The 21,317-nt window shown below is 45.2% G+C and overlaps 1 protein-coding gene across 1 annotated transcript in view; it reads left to right on the top strand.

Annotated features, from left to right (window-relative positions):
* LOC127585778 (uncharacterized) overlaps nt 1–15,161 on the top strand; it is a 41,066-nt gene extending 25,905 nt beyond the window's left edge. The window contains exons 6-9 of the mRNA XM_052043469.1: nt 921–1,025; nt 5,890–6,000; nt 9,493–9,585; nt 14,751–15,161. Of these exons, the coding sequence (XP_051899429.1) occupies nt 921–1,025; nt 5,890–6,000; nt 9,493–9,585; nt 14,751–15,022 (581 nt within the window). The 3' untranslated portion in view covers nt 15,023–15,161. The remainder of the gene's footprint in view (nt 1–920; nt 1,026–5,889; nt 6,001–9,492; nt 9,586–14,750) is intronic.
* The last annotated feature ends 6,156 nt before the right edge of the window (nt 15,162–21,317 follow it).

The raw sequence follows: 21,317 nt of genomic DNA, 5'->3' as shown, positions 1-21,317 counted from the left end.
CTGCTCCTGGACCAGAGAGCAGTGAAAGGTGCTGTGAGATTGCAGGTTCTTTTTCTCTTTAGAGAAATTTACTGTGACCCCTGCCCACAGGAATTGGGTGAATTTTTAAAATTTGTGTGGGGCATCATTGAACAGATATGAAGAATGAGAGAAGCTGCTGAACACACACTCCTGTTCCCAACACTATGCAACACCAGTCCCTAATGTCAGAAATAAAGCAGCTGGTGACAAATAAACATGATGTGTAAGTGTCAGAGAAATACACGCATATCAATGTTCCCTTCAAGAGACAGCATTCTCTCCTCTGATGTACCCCTGACCACATCATGCATATCACCCAGAACTCTCCCGGCAAATGGAATGGGACAAATCAGGTGACAAAGTGTGGAATGGAGACAGCAAGGAATTGCCCCCAGCAAGGGGTTAACATCTGGCTCCAGTTATCAATGGCAGATGTGACAGAGACCGATGAGATTGAGATTGGGAGATTCAGTGACTTTCCAGTGAAATTGTGGGGACAACTCCAGAACCAGCTGTTGTGGATGTCGGGAGAATCAAACCATGGATAATGAGATGGTCGGCCACACTGCCGTGCACTCCTCAAGGTGTGGCCATCCCAACACCAGAAGCAGCAGCTGGTGCAGAATATTGGCAGCAAGTGACCTGGAAAGATTCGACTGCAGGGACTAATTCTGGGCTGGAATATCAGTTCAGCTTGTTCTCCACATCGGAGGGCATGCAGAGTCGGTTGGTTCAGTCATGTAGACAAAGTGAGGAAGACTGGCCAGAGGTTGGTGCATTCCCTTCCCTGCAGGAGATAAGTGGAACAGTTTGGTTGTTGAAACAGTGGGCAGCTGTGCTGGTTATTTCTCTGGTGCATTGTTACATGTTTGCTTATTTGAATTTGTATTTAATTGCAGGCTTTTCCGCCACGGGAACTGTAACTCTTGCCTTGGCAATCATCGTGCCACTTGTGTTTATTTTGATTCCGGTGTATCTGGACATGAGGCGGAATTTGAAAGCAGGTATCTGTCATTGTGATTTTATACTTGTGTATCAACTCCGGTCACCTCTCCAAGTAACTTTGGACTCACTTTAATGAAAGCAAGATGGAAAAGAGAAATTTGAATAATCATCACCCCCACTGAACCCCCACCCCTTCTGAATTCCTGTGAGCTGTGGGATGAAATTGTTTTACCCTTTTGCCCAAATATGAAATTGTGATTCACGGCGACACCACGGCAGGAATGATTCTGGACTCGCCTCTGACCTGACTCCAGAGGGGTCTTCAGAAGAAGTTGGCTTGAGAGGAGGCTGTCTCAGTTCACTGGTGTTTGACACATGGACTTGTTAAACTTCAGTATAAGATCAGGTTGGTGTAGAGGTGAGGAGTGAAGATAGGATTCCCCTTGATCCCAGTGATGGTGAGGTGAGTGAGTGATGGGGGACTTCCTCATCCTTGATAGAGTTGGGTGTGAGGAGGCCTCTCCTTCCGGCTGTCAGTCATCCCACTTGGATATTTGCAGCAGTTTTGTTTTCAACATGATCTTCCAGTCAGTCAGCACGAGGGAACACCACCCTCTCCCTTTTCCTCTCCAAGTTATAAACCATCCAAAATGTTCACATTCCTCCTTCATGACCTAATTCTAGCAAGCCCTGGCTAAGTTCACTTTGGGAACGACTTCACCACACAGACCATAGTTGTTCAAGAATAGAACCAATAGCTACTGATGTTTGTGTTGTAAGTGTGCTCTGCTGTTTCACAGGGAAACTAGCAAATGAAGTCTGTCACCAAGCCACAGGAAGCAAGAAAAGGGCAGATGACCCCAGGCTTGGTCAGAGAGTTGGGGATTACAGAAGAGTTTAATGGATTAGGGAGGGATAGAGAGCTTTATTAGTGGAAAATTCAAGATAAGAGACAAGACTGCTCAAAGCAAGAAGTGATTAAGATCAGGCTGGCTCAGACGGACAGGATTAAAGGGGTGCAGAAATATAGAAAACATGAAGACTGCAGAGAGGTCAGGGAAGTGAAATGTAAAGTCACAGGGGTTCTGAAAGAGCAGATGAGCATTTTAATATTGAGCTGCTGTCTGAGTGAGAACCACGTTGGGCAGTAAACCTGGGGACGTTGCGATCACCAGGGAAGAGGTACTGAGCACGTTGTTGGAGCTTCCATCTGACATCCCAGGTCCAGATGGACTTCATCCTGGGGTCGAAAAGAAGCAGCTGATGATGTAGTTTATGCATCAGTTTTAATTTTCTCAGACTCCCCTGGTTGGGAGAATATTCCATTAGATTTGAAAATAGCAAACTTAATTATTCAAAGAAAACAGGAAACTATAGGCTGTTACCTTAATATCTGTCATAGGAAAAATATCAGAAGCTATTGTTAGAGACATTATAGCAGGTCACAAAAATCACAGGATTGGGCAAAGTTAAAGTGGGTTTGTGAGGGGGACAGTGTGTTTGACCAATTTATTGGCATTGTTTGAAGAAGTAACGTGCTGTGAATAGAGGGAACCAGTGGATGTGCGATGCTGAGATTTCCAGAGGACATTTGATAAGATACCACATACACTGTTATTGTGGAAATACCTCGTGGTGAAAGGAGGTCACATACTGATATTGACAGAAGACTGGCTGCCTATCAGGAAACAGACAATAGACATAAATGGGGCTCCTTTTTGGTAAGATGTAACAAGATGTGTACCACAGGGACGGTCGCTGATGCAACTTGTTATCACATTTTGTGGTGCCTTCATTCTATTTCTACCAGTAGGGTGGACAATCTATCAAAGGACTAGTTGCTAAATCTGACCGAAAGGTGAAAAGTAAGTTGTGAGGAGGTCATTAGGAAGCTACAAAGGGATGGAAGGTGAGCAAAGATCTGTTGGATGGAGTATAATGTGGGAGAATGTGAAACTGTCCACTTTGAAAGGGAATATGGAGGAGCTTATTGTCCAGTGAGAAATGGCAGCTGTCTGAGATGCAGAGGGATCTGGATGTCCCCATGTGTGATTCACAAAAGGCTGGAATGCAGGGTCAGCAAATGATTGGGAAAGTGAACAGATTGTTTTTGGTTATTGAAGATGGAATATCAAGGTAGGGAAGTTATGCTTCAGTTATTTCGGACATAGTCAGACAACATCTGGAATACTGTGAACAATATTGGTTTCCTTCTGTAAGAAAGGATGCAGTAGAGGTAGTTCAGAGAATGTTAACCAGACTGGTGACTGGAATGGGTGGGATGTCTTCTGTGGAATCGTTGGACAGTCCAGTCTTGTATCCTATGGAGCTTAAGGGTCAAGGACAACTTGTTTCAAACCTGTAAGATCCTGAAAAATGTTGACAGGATTGGTGCAGAGAACGGGATAACCTAAGACCAAGAGATCACGATTTAAAAATAACAGAAATAAGACAATATTTTAAATCTGAGTGTTATGGGTTTCTCTTCTTCAAAGGGTAGTGGAAGCAGATTCCCTGAATATATTTGAAGCAGAGGTAGATGGATTCATGGTTAGTGAGGGGATGAAAGGTTATTGGGGGTCGGGTGGTAATGTGGAGTTGAGATTACAATCGGATTGGCCGTGATCTTATTGAATTGTGCTTCAGCCTTGATGAGCCTCCTCCTGCTGCCAGTTCATATGTGTGAATGTAGTCGGTGAGCACGAATGGAGCGAGTCAATGTGGGTAGCAAAGTTTTGAACAAGCAGGTAAGGGCATTAGGTGGAAGGCATGTCCGGAGAGAACGTAAATGGTCAGATCTGAGGTAACAGATGGAAGATTGTTCACTCCCTCCTGTAGAGGAACTGAAGGGAAATGGGGCCTTGTTGTTCTGGGGGCTCCCGCTGTTGCGTCAGTCCCAGGACCACTGGGTTTTACAATCACGGCTCTGAACTTGGACGGCTGCAGCTGATGATTACTGACCTTCATCCCTCAGGGATCTCAACCACCCCGACACCAACCATTGATTCTGCCGGTGCTGATTTTTCTTTGCCCTCCCCCCACTCCCTCAATTGTATGTGGACCCCGGGGTGTTCTGGTCCCAGTCCCCACCCTCCACAAACACCAGTAAGGTCGGGCATGTGGAGCTGTGTCGCGGGTCAACCAGGTCCCATTGAGGGGCTAAATCACCTGCTCCTTTTCCAATGCTGTGCGTAGCTGCAATAAAATCTGACTGAGCTGGAAATGCTCAGCAGGTCAGGCAGCATTTGTGGAGAGAGAACCAGGGTAAATGTTTCAAATCAATGAGCTTTAATCAGACTGGGAAGATTTAGAAATGAGGAAACGTTTTCAGTGCAGCAAAAGGTGAGAGGAGCAGAGGGAACTAAAGGAAAGTGTGTGACAGGTGGGAGATCAAGGGAACATCTGGGTGTTGGTCTGAGCACAGCTGGTAATTGTAGCCCCAGTAACAGTGATCTCTGTGACTCTCAAAGTCCGTCATTTAATTACAGTATTATAATGGCTCATACACAGTGATATCACGATGACATCACAGTGTCAGCTCATGTACACGGCAGCAGTTTATTGTCACTGGGTGAGTATCCTGGAGTCCCGACCCAGCATCATCATGTGAACATCAGAGGTTCCAGTGGGAGGCTCACCATCAGCCTGTCAGGATAAACAGACGGGGAATAACTGCGGCCTTACCAGCATCACCCACATTCGCAGACCCAGTGTTGAGAAAGTGTTGCACCTGCAGAGATCTCCTCTTTTGGTGAGACATTAAACCAGGGTCCGATCTATCTTCTTTGGGAAGATATAAATGATCCCTCCGTGTTATTTCCAAAAGAGTTCTACCCAGTATCGGAGAAAATAATTTTCTCAACCAGCATCACAAAACCAGCTTGTCTGGTTCCTGTCACATTGCTGTTGGTTCAGCCTTGCTCAGTGCAAACTGGATGCCTCATTCCCTCTAACAGTGACTGCACTGAAAGTATTTCATTGGCTGAGACCTGCTCCTGGACCAGAGAGCGGTGAAAGGTGCTGTGAGATTCCAGGTTCTTTTTCTCTTTAGAGAAATTCACTGTGACCCCTGTCCACAGGAATTGGCTGAATTTTTCTGTTCCTGTAGCGCATCATCAAACAGATATGAAGAAAGAGAGAAGCTGCCTAAAACACTCTCCTGTTCCTGGCACAATGCAACTTCAGACCCTGATATTTGAAAGAAAGTAGCTGGTGACAATAAGCGTGATATCCAAGTGTCAGACAACTCTATGGGCATCAACCTGCCCTTCAAGAGATGGCTTTCTCTTCTAATATATCCCTGACCACATCATGGATATCAGCCAGAACTCCCTGTGGCAAAAGAAATGGGAGAAATTGTGTGACAAAGTGCAGAGTGGATCCAGCAAGGAATTGCCCACATTGAGGGGTTAACACCTGGCCCCAGTTATCAATGGTAGATGAGACAGCGACTGATGAGTTTGAGGTTGAGAGATTCGATGAATTTCCAGTGAGATTGTGGGGACAACTCCAGAACCAATTGTTGTAGATGTCGGGAGAGTCAAACCGTGGATCATGTGCATGCCGGCCACGCTGTCGTGCATTTCTCAAGGTGTGGCCATCCCAACACCAGAAGAACATTGGCAGCAGGTGACATGGAAAGATTTGATTGGAAACCTCTGAGGAAGACTGACTAGGCCTCATGAATCATCCGTTCTAGGTTGGAACAACAGTTCAGCATCTTGTTTTCCCACATCGGAGGGCTTGCAGAGTCAGTTGGTTTAGTCATGTGGACAGAGTTGGTAAGACTGGGCAGAGATGGACACATTCCCTTACCTGTGGGAGATTAATGGAGCAGTTGGTTTGCAACAGTGGGCAGCTGTTATGTCATTTCTCTGGTGAATTGTTACTTGTTTTCTTATTTGAATTTCTTCTTAATTGCAGGTGATTCCATCAAGGACGCTTTAATATTTGCCTTGAAATTAACTTTGTGGTCATTGCCATTTGTGAATGTTATATATTTGGTGTATCAGCTCTGCAAGAAGTCAGACACAGGTATCTATTATTGTGTAATTTATCTCTGTGTATATTACCTTTGTGACTATTTTGAAAAAAACAAGCTGAAAAGAAAAATTTGAACAATCATCTCCCCCAGAGACCCCACCCCTCTGAGTCCTGTGACCTGTGGGATGAATTTGTCATACATTTTGCCCAGTAGTGATGTGGAGATTCACAATGACACCACAGCTGGAATGATTCTGGCGTCACCTCTGGCCTGACTACAGAAAGGTCTTTGGAGGAAGTGGGCTTGAGAGGAGACTGTCTCAGCTCACAGGTGTTTGGCATATGGTCTTGCTGAGTGTCAGTATAACATCAAGTTGGTTCAGAGGTGAGGAGTGAGGGAAAGGTTCCCCTTGACCCCAGTGATGGCGAGCTGGTTGAGTGTAGATGTCTCTCTCATCCTTGATAGAGTTGGGTGTGGGGAGGCCTGTCAGCAATCTCTCTTGGATATTTGCAACAGTTTTCTTTTCAACAGCACCTTCCAGTCCATCAGCACAAGGGAACACCACCTTCTCCCTCTACCTCTCCAAGTTCCAGATCATTCAGTATTCAAAATATTGACATTCCTTCCTCATGGCCAAATTCAAGCAAGTCCTGGCTGTTCACTTTGAGAATAACTTCACCACTGTGATGATATTGAGAGCACCTGTTCTAGAGTCCTAAATTTAAACCAAGACCTTAAGTCTTATAAATGTCTATAAGTCCCCTTACTATAGGGCAATTATATTGTATCAACCGATAATTCAAAGACTACTTTGCTTAACTACTTTAGTCTCTTTTCTGAAGGGGTTTGGATGTCAATAATCAGTATTTTGAGTGGTGGGTCCCCCTCTTAACCAAGGAGGAGATACTTCCAGCTAATGAAGCAGATTAAATGCAGTTACTTTATTTTAAATGGAGCACATTTATTCTGAGAAGTAATTCTAACAGAGATGATAATTCTACAAGTACAATTCTTACAAACTAGAAGACCATATCAATGACTTGCAGATGAACATGTTGTCTGTGGCCAAAAGAAGGCTCTGGGAAGAGATCCTTCTCAGGTGGAGGCTGAGGAATGGACTCTGTCTTCATCTCAGTAACTCCTCCCCACCCTGACTGCCTTCCAGTATATATAACTTTTTTGCCAGTCATCGAGTGATGACCTCACCTGCTGTGATGTTTCCACAACTGCATTGATCAGGTCAGATGGCTGGAGATTGTTTCTTCTGATTGGGTTGCAGTCTCAGTTAAGGCAACAATAGGCTTCCTGAGCCTGGGCAGTATTGTTTCTCAAGAGGATGGGTAAACAGTGGGTTAAAAATTAGCAATAAACATTTTGAACCTTGAACAGTTTCTTCTGCTGTGCTAAAAGGCTGAGTTCAGCAAAAAGCCTCTGGACCCTGGATAGTGAATATCCATCACACCACACAGACTATAGTTGTGCAATAGTACAATAGCTATTGGTCTTCATATAGAAAATTCCCACTGCTGATTCACAGGCAAATTACCAAATGAAGTCTGTCACCAAGTGACAGGAAGCAAAAGGAGGGCGGATGACCTGAGTTTTGGTCAAAATGTTCAGTATTAAAGAGGAGCGTAAAGGATTAGGGAGAGGTGGCGAGCTTTAGTGGAGGAAAATTCAGAGGTAAAGGACAAGCTGCCCAGCAGAAAGCATTTAAGATCAGGCTGGCTCAGGAGGAGAGGACTAGAGCAGAAATATTAGGCTTTTAGACTGAAGGGAGGAGGGTGGGGAAGTGAAATGTAAAGTCAGAGAGAGTTCTGAAAGCACAGATGAGAATTTTAATATTGAGCTGCTGTCTGAGTGAGAACCAGTGCAGGGCAGCAAACCCGGGAACATTCTGATCATCAGGGAAGAGGTACGGAGAAATTGTTGGAGCTTCCATCTGACAAGTCCCAGATCCAGATGGACTTCGTCTTGTGGTCTAAAAGAAGTGGCAAGTGATGTAGTTTGTGCATCAGTTCAAATTTTCTCTCCATTCTGAGAAGGTTTCATTAAATTGGACAATAACAAAGATAATTGCTTTGTACAAAGAAGGGAAGAAATGAAAGGAGTGTACGGGTGAGGGTGCTGTGTGGGAAGTTTTGTGGATAGCACACTTGGAGAGGAGATGGGGTGGAATCTAGAGATGGATGCAGTTTCAACACTGGGGCAACAGGTAACATTTTGAAGGGTTGATCCAATGGGCAGATTAAAGGGAGGGAAGCTGCAGGGACAGATGAATAATCTCAGTCACAGCCATCCCTGGCTTCCTGACAGGTTGTTGCCAAACTTCAAGGATGGAATTGGGGGTTACTTTTGGATTCAGGATAATCTTTGAACAGACAATTTGGTGGCAAATTGAATCTGATGATGTTTAGTGTGAAGCAGCCAGATCTGTTGATTCTTGGTTCAAACAGTTTTTCAGGCAGTATGTTCATAACAAGATCTCAAGAGTGAATGGAGCTGGAAGATGTGTCAATGGGGAGCGATGGGTGAGAGAGCAACAGTTATAATGGGATCAAGGGATTCAGTGATACTGAAGACGGTTTGATTCAGCACATCAGTAGCTCCTGAAACATGGACTAGGCTGGGGATTTGCAAATGCCATGGGAAGGGATTTGAGAGAAAGTCTTTTCCAGGAGTAGGATTTGAAGAGGGTGGGAATATGGGTGGGGAGCAAAACAAGAGGCAGCTTACCGCCATTTCCCTGAGAGCAACTGAACACGGAGAATAAATGCTGGGACTCACCGGCAACACCTGAATGAATTAAAGGAGACACCGGGTGATGGAGAGGAGTCCCTTGGATCTGGTGGGGATGGATTTCTTGGATCTGGATCACTAGTTAGCAGTGGATTTCTCAGGCATCCTCTGCCATTGTCTGCGTTACATGTTCCAGAATGAGAAGATTTCAGCCTGCACTCTAACGTAGTTAAGTTTTCGTGTTGAACCAGAACACTGTCCAATGCCATAGAGCATCTGGACCCTGTGATGTTCCAGTTCTCTGCATCAGAACAGGCTGCACTGTTAGACATGTAACTTCAGCCACTGGTGAGATGTTTTCAATTGCAGTCCTCCAGTCACTGGAATAATTCAGCAGAGCTGATTTACAGTGGCCCAATACCTCACCCACTGGACGTGTACCCGGGCAAACTGCAGCGCACCTGCCATTTCCACATGTGAGGCCTGTGGATTAGTAAGTTATCAAATGTCAAGTGTTTTCAGAAGCAGCCAGAAAGAAGATGCTTTTGGTCACTCCCTGAGCTCTTGTTGCCAGTGTGAGTGAGCTCTGTGAACCTCCTTCAGTTCATGCTCAGATGTCTGGTCCATTTCTGAGCTAGTTGGTTGCCTCATGTTGAGGACACCCAATATCACCACTAACCCGACCAAATCTGCGTTCATCTCTGTTCACTGGAACACTGGCTGTTGATGCAAGTTTTGAATAATTTGTGTAGATTTTCTAACTCAGAATTTAAAATGCTTTTAATTTTTTGTTCTTTTATGAGGTCTCAGTTATTGGTCATGGAGGCAATCCTTCCAAAACAGTATCGTTAACATGGCATTCTTCATTAGCATCACTCTCAGTGACTTTATTGCAGGTACGTGTTCGAACATTATTCTGTATTTGCATGAAAATGATGAACTCCGAACTGACCAGAGGGGTTGGAATGGAGTGAGTATCTCTGTCAGTACATTGTGAGCTGCTTTATCTGGACCACCAACACCTGCAGTCCTCGGCCCCACAGCCAGGGCAGGAAAATCTGCTGGAGATTTAAAGTATCTGAATGTCCATGAAAGTTTAAACCTCTGGTCAGAACAGCTGTCCACATAAAATACAGTTTGGATGAACATCGATAAATTATGGAAAGGCAGGTTGTGTTTCTGAACTTCCAGAAGGTATTTGATGAATTCAGTTGAAGCTCATGGAATGGAAGCCGTGTTGGAGTGCAGTGTAAGGATAATTTTCAGGATCTCAAGTTGGTAGGATTTGACTCGTGTCAGAATTTGAATTTTGGCTGTCACTGTACACCAGATTTGATCAAGTGATGGGATTAAAGGGTTGAGTAACCAAGTTTCCAAATGATGCAAGGAGTGGTGACGTTGTAAATAGTGTGAATGGCAACATTAAATTATGAAGAAAAAATCTGAATGTAGTAAATGAACGAATCTCTGGCAAACTCAGTGCAAGCAACTATGAGGTCATTCATCTTGGACTTAGAGGACCGAATATCTATCTCCCGCACCTTTGCTTTCACACCCTCTTCACCTACACAGGAACAAAGTTCCCCTTGTCCTCGCCTTCCACCCGCCAGCCTTTGTGATCAGGAGATCATCCATGCAGTTTCCACCAACTCCAACAAGGTTCCACCACCAGGCACATATTCACCTCTCAACATTTTGAAGGGATCACTGTCTTCACAATTCCCTGGTCTGCTCTTCTGTCCCTCCCAACCACTCCTCTCCCTGGGACACTTTCCTGTGTAACTGCAGGAGATGCAACCCTTGTCCTTTCACCTCTTCCCTCCCCACCATTCAGGGACACAGACAGTCCTTCCAGGTGAAGCAGTGATTCACTTCTTCCAATTAACTGAACTGCATTTGGTCTTCACAGTGTGATCTCCTCTACACTGGAGAAACCGGATGTAGAGAGGTGTATTGCAAAGCGATTCCCCAGTGTTCCAGGTCGAAGGGGCAACCCCGAGCTCCCAATTGTCTGTTACTTCAGTTATCACATTCCCACTCTGACCTCGTCTGTGGCCTCCTGCACTGTTCCATGGCCGAATATAATATTGAGGAACAGAATCTGAGGGCATGTTGCAGCTTTCTGGATTTGATATTCAGTTCACTCACGAGGTAAATTGCTTTTTCTTTTCATCTTCTTCAGAATTGCCCATTTCTGCCAGTCATCCCTCTGTGATTTTGGCTCGTGTTTTCTCTAACAGGACATGTCCCACAGCCCTGTTATTCATAATGTGTAACACCGATAAAGAAGCTTCTAATTGCAACATTAACTCGCCCTATCAGAGATATTCCCTGTTCTCCCCATCCCTGCCCCACCTTCTCTGCTCCTGAAAACTCCTTCTCCCCACTCTGAGTGTCTGGGACGTGTAACATTAACTTGGTTTCACCTTCCACAGATGCTGCCCAACCTGCTGAGTGCTTGCACCATTTTTGCTTTTTATTAAGGACAGAGCTGTTAGTTTCTCGATAGTAAATAGCTCAAAGCAGCAGCGGTCTAATACCTGTTGGGGGCTGTTCTGTTCATTGATTAATATAATGTCATGAACAGGTGGAGAAAGTCATGGAGGTGCATGTTCCGATGAGGATATTTGGACTGTGCGAGAGGATATAGACAGATTCAATGAGTGGGGGATAATTTAGCACATGGAGTCCAATCTGGGAAAGTGTGAGGTCACACACTTGAGTAAGAGGAATCAGTCTGTTATCTCAGTGGAGAGGGATCTTGGTGTTCTTGTAAATGAACCATGAAAGATCTGGTGCAGCAAGTAATTAGGAAGAGGATTGGCATATTGGCTTTAATTGCAAGGGGGGTGGAGTTTAGAAATAGGGAAGTATTGTTACAATTGTGCAGGATGTTGGGGAGGTCACCTGGTACTGTTCACAGTTGTGGGCCAAGCCTTATTTAAGAACAATTACTCTGGCACTGGAGGCAGTTCAAAAGAGATTCATTCAGGTAATTCCTGGGATGGGTTGGTTTTCCCACTATAAGCTTAAAAAATCTGCGTTGTTTGGTGCTGAGAAGATTGAGGGGTGATCACACAGCAACATACAAGTTCCTGAGGAGACATGACAGGGCAGATGTTGAGATGTTTCCACTTGTGGGAGAGGTTCAAATGAGAGGAAGTAGTTGCAAGATGAAGGGGCCAGTCACTTAGAACTGAGGTGTGCTGGAACTTCTCACAGAGGGAGTGAATCTCTGAAATTCTCCACCCCACAGGGTTGTGGAGGTGAGATCACTGGAGGTATTTAAAGAAGAGATAGATAAATTTTTGAAAGATCAGGGAATTCAGGACTGTGTGGGACTGGAACAGGAGGAGATCAGGCCTGGGGCAGATCAGCTCCGATTGTATTGAATGGTGGGGCAGGTTTAGGGAGCTGAGTGGTCTACTCCTGCTCTTATTTTCTTGTGTTTTTTATCTTCTTGCAAAAGAACAAGTAGATTTCTGGCCTTTGTATTCCCGAGTGTAGTAGTACAGGGAGGTAGGGATTATGTTACTGCCACACAGAGTTGGTGGTTGGACCACAGAGGGAGGACTGAGAGCAGTTCTGTGCCCCACACTAGAGGAGGGATCCATTGACCTTTGAGGTTGATTGTGGAGATTTACCGGAATATTACATTGGGAGCAGAGATTACAGAAACGAGAGCTGTGTTCCAATAGCATGTCAACGGTCCAGGCAGGTGTGATTGAGAATTTCAAAATATTAACAATGAGTGACAGGGTTGATAGAAAGTCCTGCTGCTGCCTGGGATGTCTGGGACTGGGAAACCTGAGGCAGGAAATTGAATTGTGGAGCGTTGTTTTGTTCCAGTGTTTTACAACTGGGAATCATTTTTCCTGGAGTAACACCCACTGCAGAATTGCAGCTGGGCACTGTGAGCACAAGTCACTTTGCGCCCCAAACAGGATTTCCTCATCAGGGACAGGTGTTGATATCATTCCCAGTGCAACACCCTCCTTTAGAGGAACTTCAGGGTAATTGGACCATGTTGTTCTGGGAGCTCTCACTGTTGGCAGTCACAGGACCACTGGGTTTTACTATCACACCTCTGAATATCTTGGTGTCAGTCTCGGGGTTTGCTGAACCTTGGTGGCCACCTGCAGCTGTTAATTACTGACCTTCATCCTTCAGTGTTCCCGATCACCCCGACAGCAGCTGTTGATTCTGCCGGTGCAGATTTTACTTTCCCCGTCCTCCCACTTTCTCGGTTGACTCTGCTGATCCCCATTGTTTCAGTTTTGCCATTTGATAAAGTGCACTAGATTTCCCAGAACTATTTCTGAATCCCGGTGTTCCAGTCCCAAACACATCCCCCACAACACATCAGGAAGATCGAGCAGCGTGTCCCTTTTGAATGGTATCAGGGGCTAAATCATGTTCCAATTCTCTGAGTGGCTGCAATAGGAAACAGCCGGGAATGCTCAGCAGGTCAGGCAGCATCTGTGGAGGAAGATGCAGTTGACATTTCAGATCAATATCCTTTAATCATACTGGAGAAATAAGAAATGAAAAACACCTTTTGGCTGCAGAGAGAAGTGGGAAAGGCAGAGAGAACAAAAGCGAAGTGTGATCGATGGAAAACATCGAGAGCTTTTAACTGCTGGACTACCCGTGGCTGGTAAATGTAGCCCCAGTAACACAGTGATCTCTCTGACTCTCAAATTCCTATCATTTAATTACAACATAATAATGGCCCATACACAGTGAGATCGCAATGACGCCATGGTGTCCGCTCACATAAAACTCAGCAGTGGATTGTAACTGGACCCCCCACCATGAGACCAGCAGAGGTTCCAGTGGGATGCTCCCCATCACCCTCTCAGGATAAGTGGACAGACAATAACCCACGTCCCCAGAACCAGTGGAGGTGTTGCACTTTCAGAAGTCTCCACTTTTGGTGGGATATTAAGCCAAGGTCCCATCTGCATTCCTCAAGAGGACTTAAGAGGTCCCATGGCACTGGTTTACAAAGGAGAAAGAGTGTTCTCCCCAATATCTGGAGAGTAATTCTCTCAACCAGCAGCAATGAAGCAGCTTGTCTGGTTTCTGTCACATTGCTGTTTGTTCAGCCTTGCTCAGCACAAAGCAGATGTCTCATTCCCTCTAACGGTGACTGAGACCAGCTCCTGGACCTTAGGTGGAAGGTTCTGTGAAATTCCATGTTCCTGCTTCTTGGAGAAATTTACTGCAGCCCCTGTTTACAGGAATTGGCTGATTTCATTTTTAAATTTTTGCAGACGTCTTAGACACACTCCTCTTTCTTGCTGCAGTGCACCATGTGGCAAAGCAAGCCCCTAAGTCAGGCGTGAGGAAGCTGGTGACCATAAAGATTTTGTGTGCATGTTGGACGAGCGCCACTCACCATGTGGGCATCAGCTTTCTCACTGAGGCATAGCTTTCTCACCTCTAACGTGCCATTGCCATCTTCACCGAAATCAGCCAGAATACCGTCCAGGAAAAAGAGTGGGAGAACTTGGGTGAAAAAGCGAATGAATGGAGGCAGGAAGGAGTTGACCCCAGTAAGGAGTTGGTGTTGGGCTTCTAGCTGATGGAGTCTGTTCAGATTGAGGGTGGCAGATTCTCAAGAAATAGTGTGAGCCTCTCTATAACTGTCTGTTGTGGATGTCGGGAGCAGCAAACCATCTCCTGGATGCCCGGCAATAACGTAATTTATTTGTCAAGATCTGGGCATCTCAACATCAGGAGGAGTAGCCAGTGCAGAATATTGGCACAGGTGACAGGGAAGTATTGACTGAGGAAGAGTGAGTCAGCCCCATGAGTCATCCATTCTTGGCTGGTGTAACAATTCAGTGGCTTGTTTACCCACCTCAGAGGGCATGTAGAGTCAGTTGGTGCAGGCCTGAAGTCACAGGTTGGTGAGACTGGACAGGGATTGGCACGTTCCCTTCCCTGCAGGAGATGAGGGGAACAGTTTGGTTGTGGTAACAAACGGCAGCTCTCCTGGTCATTTCTCTGGTGCATTGCTGCATGTTTGCTGATTTGAATTTATTTTTAATTTCAGGCTTTTCCAGCAAGGACACTGTAACATTTGCTGTGTCAATCGCAATGGCAGTGTTGGTTTTGGTGCTTGTTATTTCATTTGTGTTTCTCTGGCAGAATCTATTTCAGTACTATGGTAAGTGTTATTTTCCACACCTGTGCACAACTTCAGGCATCTCTCCAAGGAAACTGCAGTTAATTTTAATTTTAAAAAATACCCCCAGCATCCCTGAGACCTGTGGGATGAAATTATCCTGTATTTTCACTCAGTTGTGGAGTGGTGTTTCACAGTGACACCACTGCTGGAATGATTCTGGAGTCACCTCCAACCTGGTGTCAGAGGGGTGTTTGGGAGAAGTTACTTGTCAGTGAAACATCTCAACTCATTTGTGTTGGATACATTATGCTGTGACCAGTGACAGAGGTGAGGAGTGAGGGAAAGTTGCTCCCTAATCCTGATGAAGGTGAGGTGAGGGGGTGGTAGAGCCCTTCCTCATGCCTGGGAGAGGTGGTGTGGGGAGGTCACTCTTTCCAGCCTGGTGCCAATCTCCCATGCGCACTTGCAACAGTTTGCACCTTCCAGTCCGTGGCTTTTACCAGGGGCTGTTAACACAAGGGAACATCACCACTCCCTCTTCCTCTCCAGGGTATCAACCATATTAAGTACAAAATATTTTGTTTACAGTAAAACCCAGTCTTTCAATCAGTCGGAAAAAATAAAACACTTCAGACACTTGGTTTATTCCAAAGCCCGTTTATTTTATTCCCTTTAAACAAGTCAGTAAATTGAGGCCATCACTGGTGTGTGAGGGGTTGAGTATTTCCCACTTGTTTCCGAGGTGACCAGGCTCTGTATTGGAGGGGTTCGACTGTCGCTTATGTCCCAGACCCAAGGTTCCTCTTCTTCCTTGTCGACTGTTGGTCTCCAGAGTTGTTGCTGCCCATGTATTTGATGTTTTTTTTCTCTTGTAGATGTTTTTCAGAATGTTGGGGCTCCTTGAACCTCAACTGAGCCAATCAGGCACAGGGAATGTGGAACTGATTGCTGCTGAGTTTTCCCTCATGGCTCTTCTGCCCGCTGTTGAGGCCTTGGATGTCATGGGAGATGTTTCAGAGTGGACCCATTGTTTCTTGTCTCACTGCAATCAGAAGGCCACTGTTTTATTGTTTTCTATATATCAGACATCCAAGACCATGGGTCTCAGCAAAGCCAGACAACTCCCACTCAGAATAATGAGACAGAGACGATACTGATTTCCAACTTTGTTACCTTGTCCCATGAAGGTTTGATATTGCCCTGTTTAATTGCCACAGAAAGCTTCTCAAAACAGTGCTGATTCATAATTCTGTGATCAATAAATCAAAACCGGAGAACATCCTTCCAATTATGTTGTTATCAATGTCTTTGCCCCTACTCTTGTGAGCACTTTCAGAGAACTTGAACATAGAACAGTACAGCACAGGATCAGACCCTTTGGCTCATGGTCTTTGCCGCACACGATGCCAAATTAAACTAAATTTCTTCTGCCAGTACGTGATCCATATTTCTCTATTCCCTGCATATTAATGTGTCTATACAACAGCCTCTTAAACACTACTGCCATATCCCCTTCACCACCACCCCTGGCAGCCCATTCCAGGCACCTAATATTCTCTGTTTTTAAAAAAAAAATTGCCCTGCACATCTCCTTTAAACTTTCCCCTCTCACCTTAAAGCATGTCATCTTGTATTTGACATTTTTACCCTGCAGGAAAAAGATTCTGGTCGTCTACCCTATCTATGCCTCTCGTAATTTTATAAACTTCTCTCAAGTCCCCACTCAGCCTCTGACACTTCAGAGAAAGCAACCCTGGTTTGTTCACCCTCCCCTTGTAGCTCATACCCTCTAATCCAGGCAGCATCTCTTCTGCACTCTCTCCAAAGCCTCCACATCCTTTCTGCAATGGGGCAACCAGAATTGCACACAATACTTCATGCAGCCTAACCACAATTTTATATACAGGAGCTGCAACATGACTTCCTTACTCTTGTACTTAATGCCCTGACCAATGAAAGCAAGCGTGCCATCTGCCTTCTTTACCACCTATCTACTTGCGTAGCCAATTTCAGTGAGCTGTTGACTTGGACCCCAATGACACTCTACATCAGTGCTGATGTCCTACATCAGTCCTTGTAGACTTTTCTCTTACATCTGACCTCCCAAAGTGCAGCTGTTCTATATCCTGCTTTATTCTTTGACAGCCCTCTGCACTGTCCAGAGCTCCATCAATCTTTGTGTCATCTGCAGTCTTACTGAACCACCCGTCTACATTTTCATCCAAGTCACTTATATATATATCACAAGCAACAGAGACTCCAGCACCGATCCCTGTGGAACACCACTGGTGACGGACCTTCAGCCAGATAACACCCTTCCACCACGACCCTTCTGTGGGCTAGCCAGTTCTGAATCCAAACTTCACAGCCCATTAACTGAGGTAAAGGACAAGGCTGCTGAAGGCACAAAATGACTGAGATCAGGCATGCACAAGAGGAGAGGATTAGAGGAGTGCAGAAATTTGGACAGGAATAGACTACAGAGGGGAGGGTGGGGAAGTGAAATGTAAAGTTATGGAGGCATCTGAAAGCACAGATGAGAATTTTAGAAAGCACATGAGATGTTGTCTGAGTGAACCAGGCCAGGTCAGCAAACTTTGGAAAACTACGATTAGCTGGGAAGAGTTACTGAGGGAATTGTTGGAATGACAAGTCCCAGATCCAGATGGAATTCATTCTCGGGTCTGAAAGAAATGGCTGGTAATGTGGTTCATGCTTCTGTTTCAGTTTTCTCAAGCTGTCCTGATAGGGGGAAGTTTGCATTAGATTGGAAAATAGCAAACACAACCTATTCACTCAAAGAGAGCAGCAGATATCAGGAGATTACAGGCCATTAGAAGCTGGAATATTAGTCGCTATTATGAAAAACTTTGTACCAGGACACACACAATAATCATGAGAGTCAGGCAGAGTCACGTGATTGTGAGAGGGAAGCTATGTTTGACCAATTTACTGACGTTCTTTGAAGAAATAACATGTACTGTGCATAAAGAGGAACCGATGCACACAGTATACATTTGATAAGATGCCACCTGAAAGGTTATTGAGGAAATGAAGGCTCATGGTGAAGGGGGTCCCACGTTGACATGGGTGAAAGATTATCTGGCTAACAGGAAACAGACAATAGGCAAGATGATGTGCCACAGGGATCAGCACTGAGGAATCACCTTTTCACAGCTTTTCATAATTTATTTTCCACCCTGCTGAGGGAAATGTAATGAAGGCACCAGAGGCACAGTTGTTAAATTTGATATAAAGATAGGTAGGAAAGTAAGTTGTGAAAATGCCATATGGATGTTGCAAAGGGATAGAGAGAGGTTGAGTGAGTGGGAAAATCATCTGGGAAATGAAAATAAAGTGGGAAAATGTGCCACTGTCCATTTGACAGGCCAAATAAAAAAGAAACTATTGCCTAAATTGCCGAGCTGTGAGATGCAGAGGGTGCCCTAGTCCATGATCACCAAAAGGCGACTCTGCAGGTACAGCAGTGAGCAAAGCTAACGGAATGTTATTGTTTATTGCTGGGGAATGCAAAAGTAGGGAGAGAGTGGTTACGTTGAACAGGACTTTGTTGAGACCACATCTGAATGATTGTGTGCAATTATATAAGGTGGGGTGTTAATGCATTGGAAACTGTAATTGGTGGGTTGCCTTCTGAGGACAGGTTGGATGGGGGAGGTGAGGATCTGCTGGAGTTTAGAACAATGAAAGGTGGCAAGACTGAAGCATGTAAAACCCTGTGGGACCTTGATTGGGTGGATGTAGAGAAGGTGTTTCCTCATGTTGAGGAATCTGGAACTGGGTAAAATAGATCACCCTTTCAAGACAGAGGTGGGGTGAAATTTTTCCTCTGAGCTGTGGACTCTCTACCTCAAATGGTGGTGGAAGTTGAGACTTTGAATATTTTTAAGTCAGGTGGAGAGTGTTTAAAAAAAAATCTATCAGTGAGGTGAGTGGTTACCTGTGTGGTTGGAAATGCAGAGCTTGAGTTACAGTCAGATCAGCTATGATCTTATTGAATGGTGCAGCAGGCTCGAGGGACTGAGTGATCTACTTGTTAAGTTGTAGGAGATTCCAGCTCATCCAGCGTTAGATATCAGCAGAAACGTGCAGCAGATTTACAATTGCGGGCAGGTTGTGTGAGGGAGAGAGGGAGATTAGTCTCAATAACATATAATTGGAAGCTGGTGTTTTTCCTTTCGGTAATACAGCCAAGGGACAATGTGCAAATGAGAATGAGGGACTTGAGGATAGAATCTTAGGGATAGAGTCCTGGAGCGATACAGGCCCTTCAGCCCAACCAGTCCATGCTGACCACGGTGCCCACCCAGCTAGTCCCAATTTCCTGCATTTGTCTCATATCCCTCTAAGCACCGCCCCTCCATGTACCTATCCAAGTGCTTCTGAAATGATACTATTGTTCCTGCCTCAGCCACTTCCTCTGGCAGCTCGTTCCATACACTCTCCACCACCTGTGTGGAAACAGTTGCCCCTCAGGTCCCTGTTAAATCTTTCCCCTCTCATCCTAAATCTGTGCCCCCAGGTTTTGGACTCCCCTACCCTGGGGAGAAAATGTTACCGTCCACCTTATCTATGCCTCTCATAATTTTAAACACTTCTATCAGGTCACCCCTCATTCTCATTTGTTTCAAGGAATAAAGACCAAGTCTGGCCAACCTGTCCCTTTAACTCAGGCCCTCTCATCCTGGCAACATCCTCATAAATCTTTCCTGCACTCTTCCCAGTTTAACCACGTTTTTCCTATAACAGGGTAACCCAAATGTGCATAGTACTCCAAGTGTGGCCTCACCAACGACTTGTACAACTGCAACATAATGTCTCAGCTCCTATACTCAGTGCCCTGACTAATGAAGGCCAGTGGGCCAAACATATCTTTCACTACGCTGTCTACCTGTGATGCTGCTTTCACTGAACTATGCACTTGTACTCCTAGGTCTCTCTATTCCATTACACTCCCTAGTGCCCTACTATTCATAGTTCAAGTCCTACATTGGTTTGACTTTCCAAAATGAATCACCTCACACTTATCTGTATTGAAATCCATTTGCCACTCCTCGGCCCACTTCCCGAACTGATCAGGATCCCCCTGTAATCTGTGATAACCTTCGTCACTATCAACAATACCTCCTAATTTCATGTCATCCGCAAACTGACTGATCAAGCCTTGTGTATTCACATCCAAATCATTTATATAAATAAAGAACAACAAGGGTCCCGACACCGACCCTGCGGCACACGACTAGTCACCGGTCTCCATTCTGAGAAACAACCTTCAGCCACCACCCTCTAGTTCCTACCTCTGAGCCAATTGTGAATCCACCTGACTAACTCTCCCTGGATTCCATGGGCCCTAACCTTCCAGACCAGCCTACCATGCGGGACCTTGTCGAAGGCTTTGCTAAAGTCCAAATAGACAACATCCACTCCCCTACCCTCATCGACCTTTTTGGTTAACTCTTCAAAAAACTGTAAAAGGTTCATCAAGCACGACTTTCCACGCATAAAGCCATGCTGACTCCTGGGGTATTGATTCAAAGAGCAGTGAGGTAATGTTGCAGCTCTATAAAACTCTGGTTAGACCACACTTGGAGGATTGTGTTCAGTTCTGGTTGCCTCATTATAGGAAGGATGTAGAAGCTTTAGAGAAGGATGCAGAGGAGATTTACCAGGATGCTGCCTGGATTGGAGAGCACATCTTATGAGGATAGATTGAACGAGCTAGGGCTTTCTCACGAGGGGGCATAACTTTAAGGTGATTGGAGGAAGGTATTGGGGGGATGTCGGAGGTAAGTTTTTTTACACAGAGTGGTGGGTGGATGGAACGCACTGCTGGCAGACGTGGTGGAGGCGGATACATTAGGGACATTTAAGATGGTCTTATATAGGCCATATATGATAGAAAATTGGAGGGCTGTGTGGAAGGGAAGGGTGAGATAGATCTTAGAGCAGGATAAAATGTCAGCACAACGTTGTGGGCCGAAGAGCCTGCACTGTGCTGTAATATTCTATGTTCTAATCAGGCTCTGTCGATCCAAATAATGGGAGATCCTGTCCCTCAGAATTCCCTCCAGTAACTTCCCCACTATTGATGTCAGGCTGACCGGCCTGTAGTTTCCTGGCTTGTCCTTGCTACCCTTCTTAAACAACAGAACAACATTAGCCACCTTCCAGTCTTCAGAGAGTTCACCAGTGGCAAATGATGAAGGAAATATCTCTGCAAGGGCCTCCACAATTTCTTCCCTAGCCTCACACGAAGTCCAAGAATGCACTTGGTCAGGCCCTGAGGATTTATCCAACTTCGTGTGCTGCAAGGCTGCAAATACCTCCCCCTGATAAGATGAATTCCCTCCAAAACATTTCCACTAGTCTCCCTTGTCTCTTAAGCAGCCATAATTTTCTCCTCAGTAAACACCGAAGAGAAATATTCGTTAAAAATCCCACCCATCTTCTGCGGCTCGAGACATAGGCAGC

This window comes from Pristis pectinata, chromosome 34, assembly GCF_009764475.1.
Source record: "Pristis pectinata isolate sPriPec2 chromosome 34, sPriPec2.1.pri, whole genome shotgun sequence".
Taxonomy (NCBI): Eukaryota; Metazoa; Chordata; class Chondrichthyes; order Rhinopristiformes; family Pristidae; genus Pristis; species Pristis pectinata.
The sequence above is the reverse complement of the archived record's forward strand: the minus strand, read 5'-3'. Positions and strand labels throughout refer to the sequence as shown.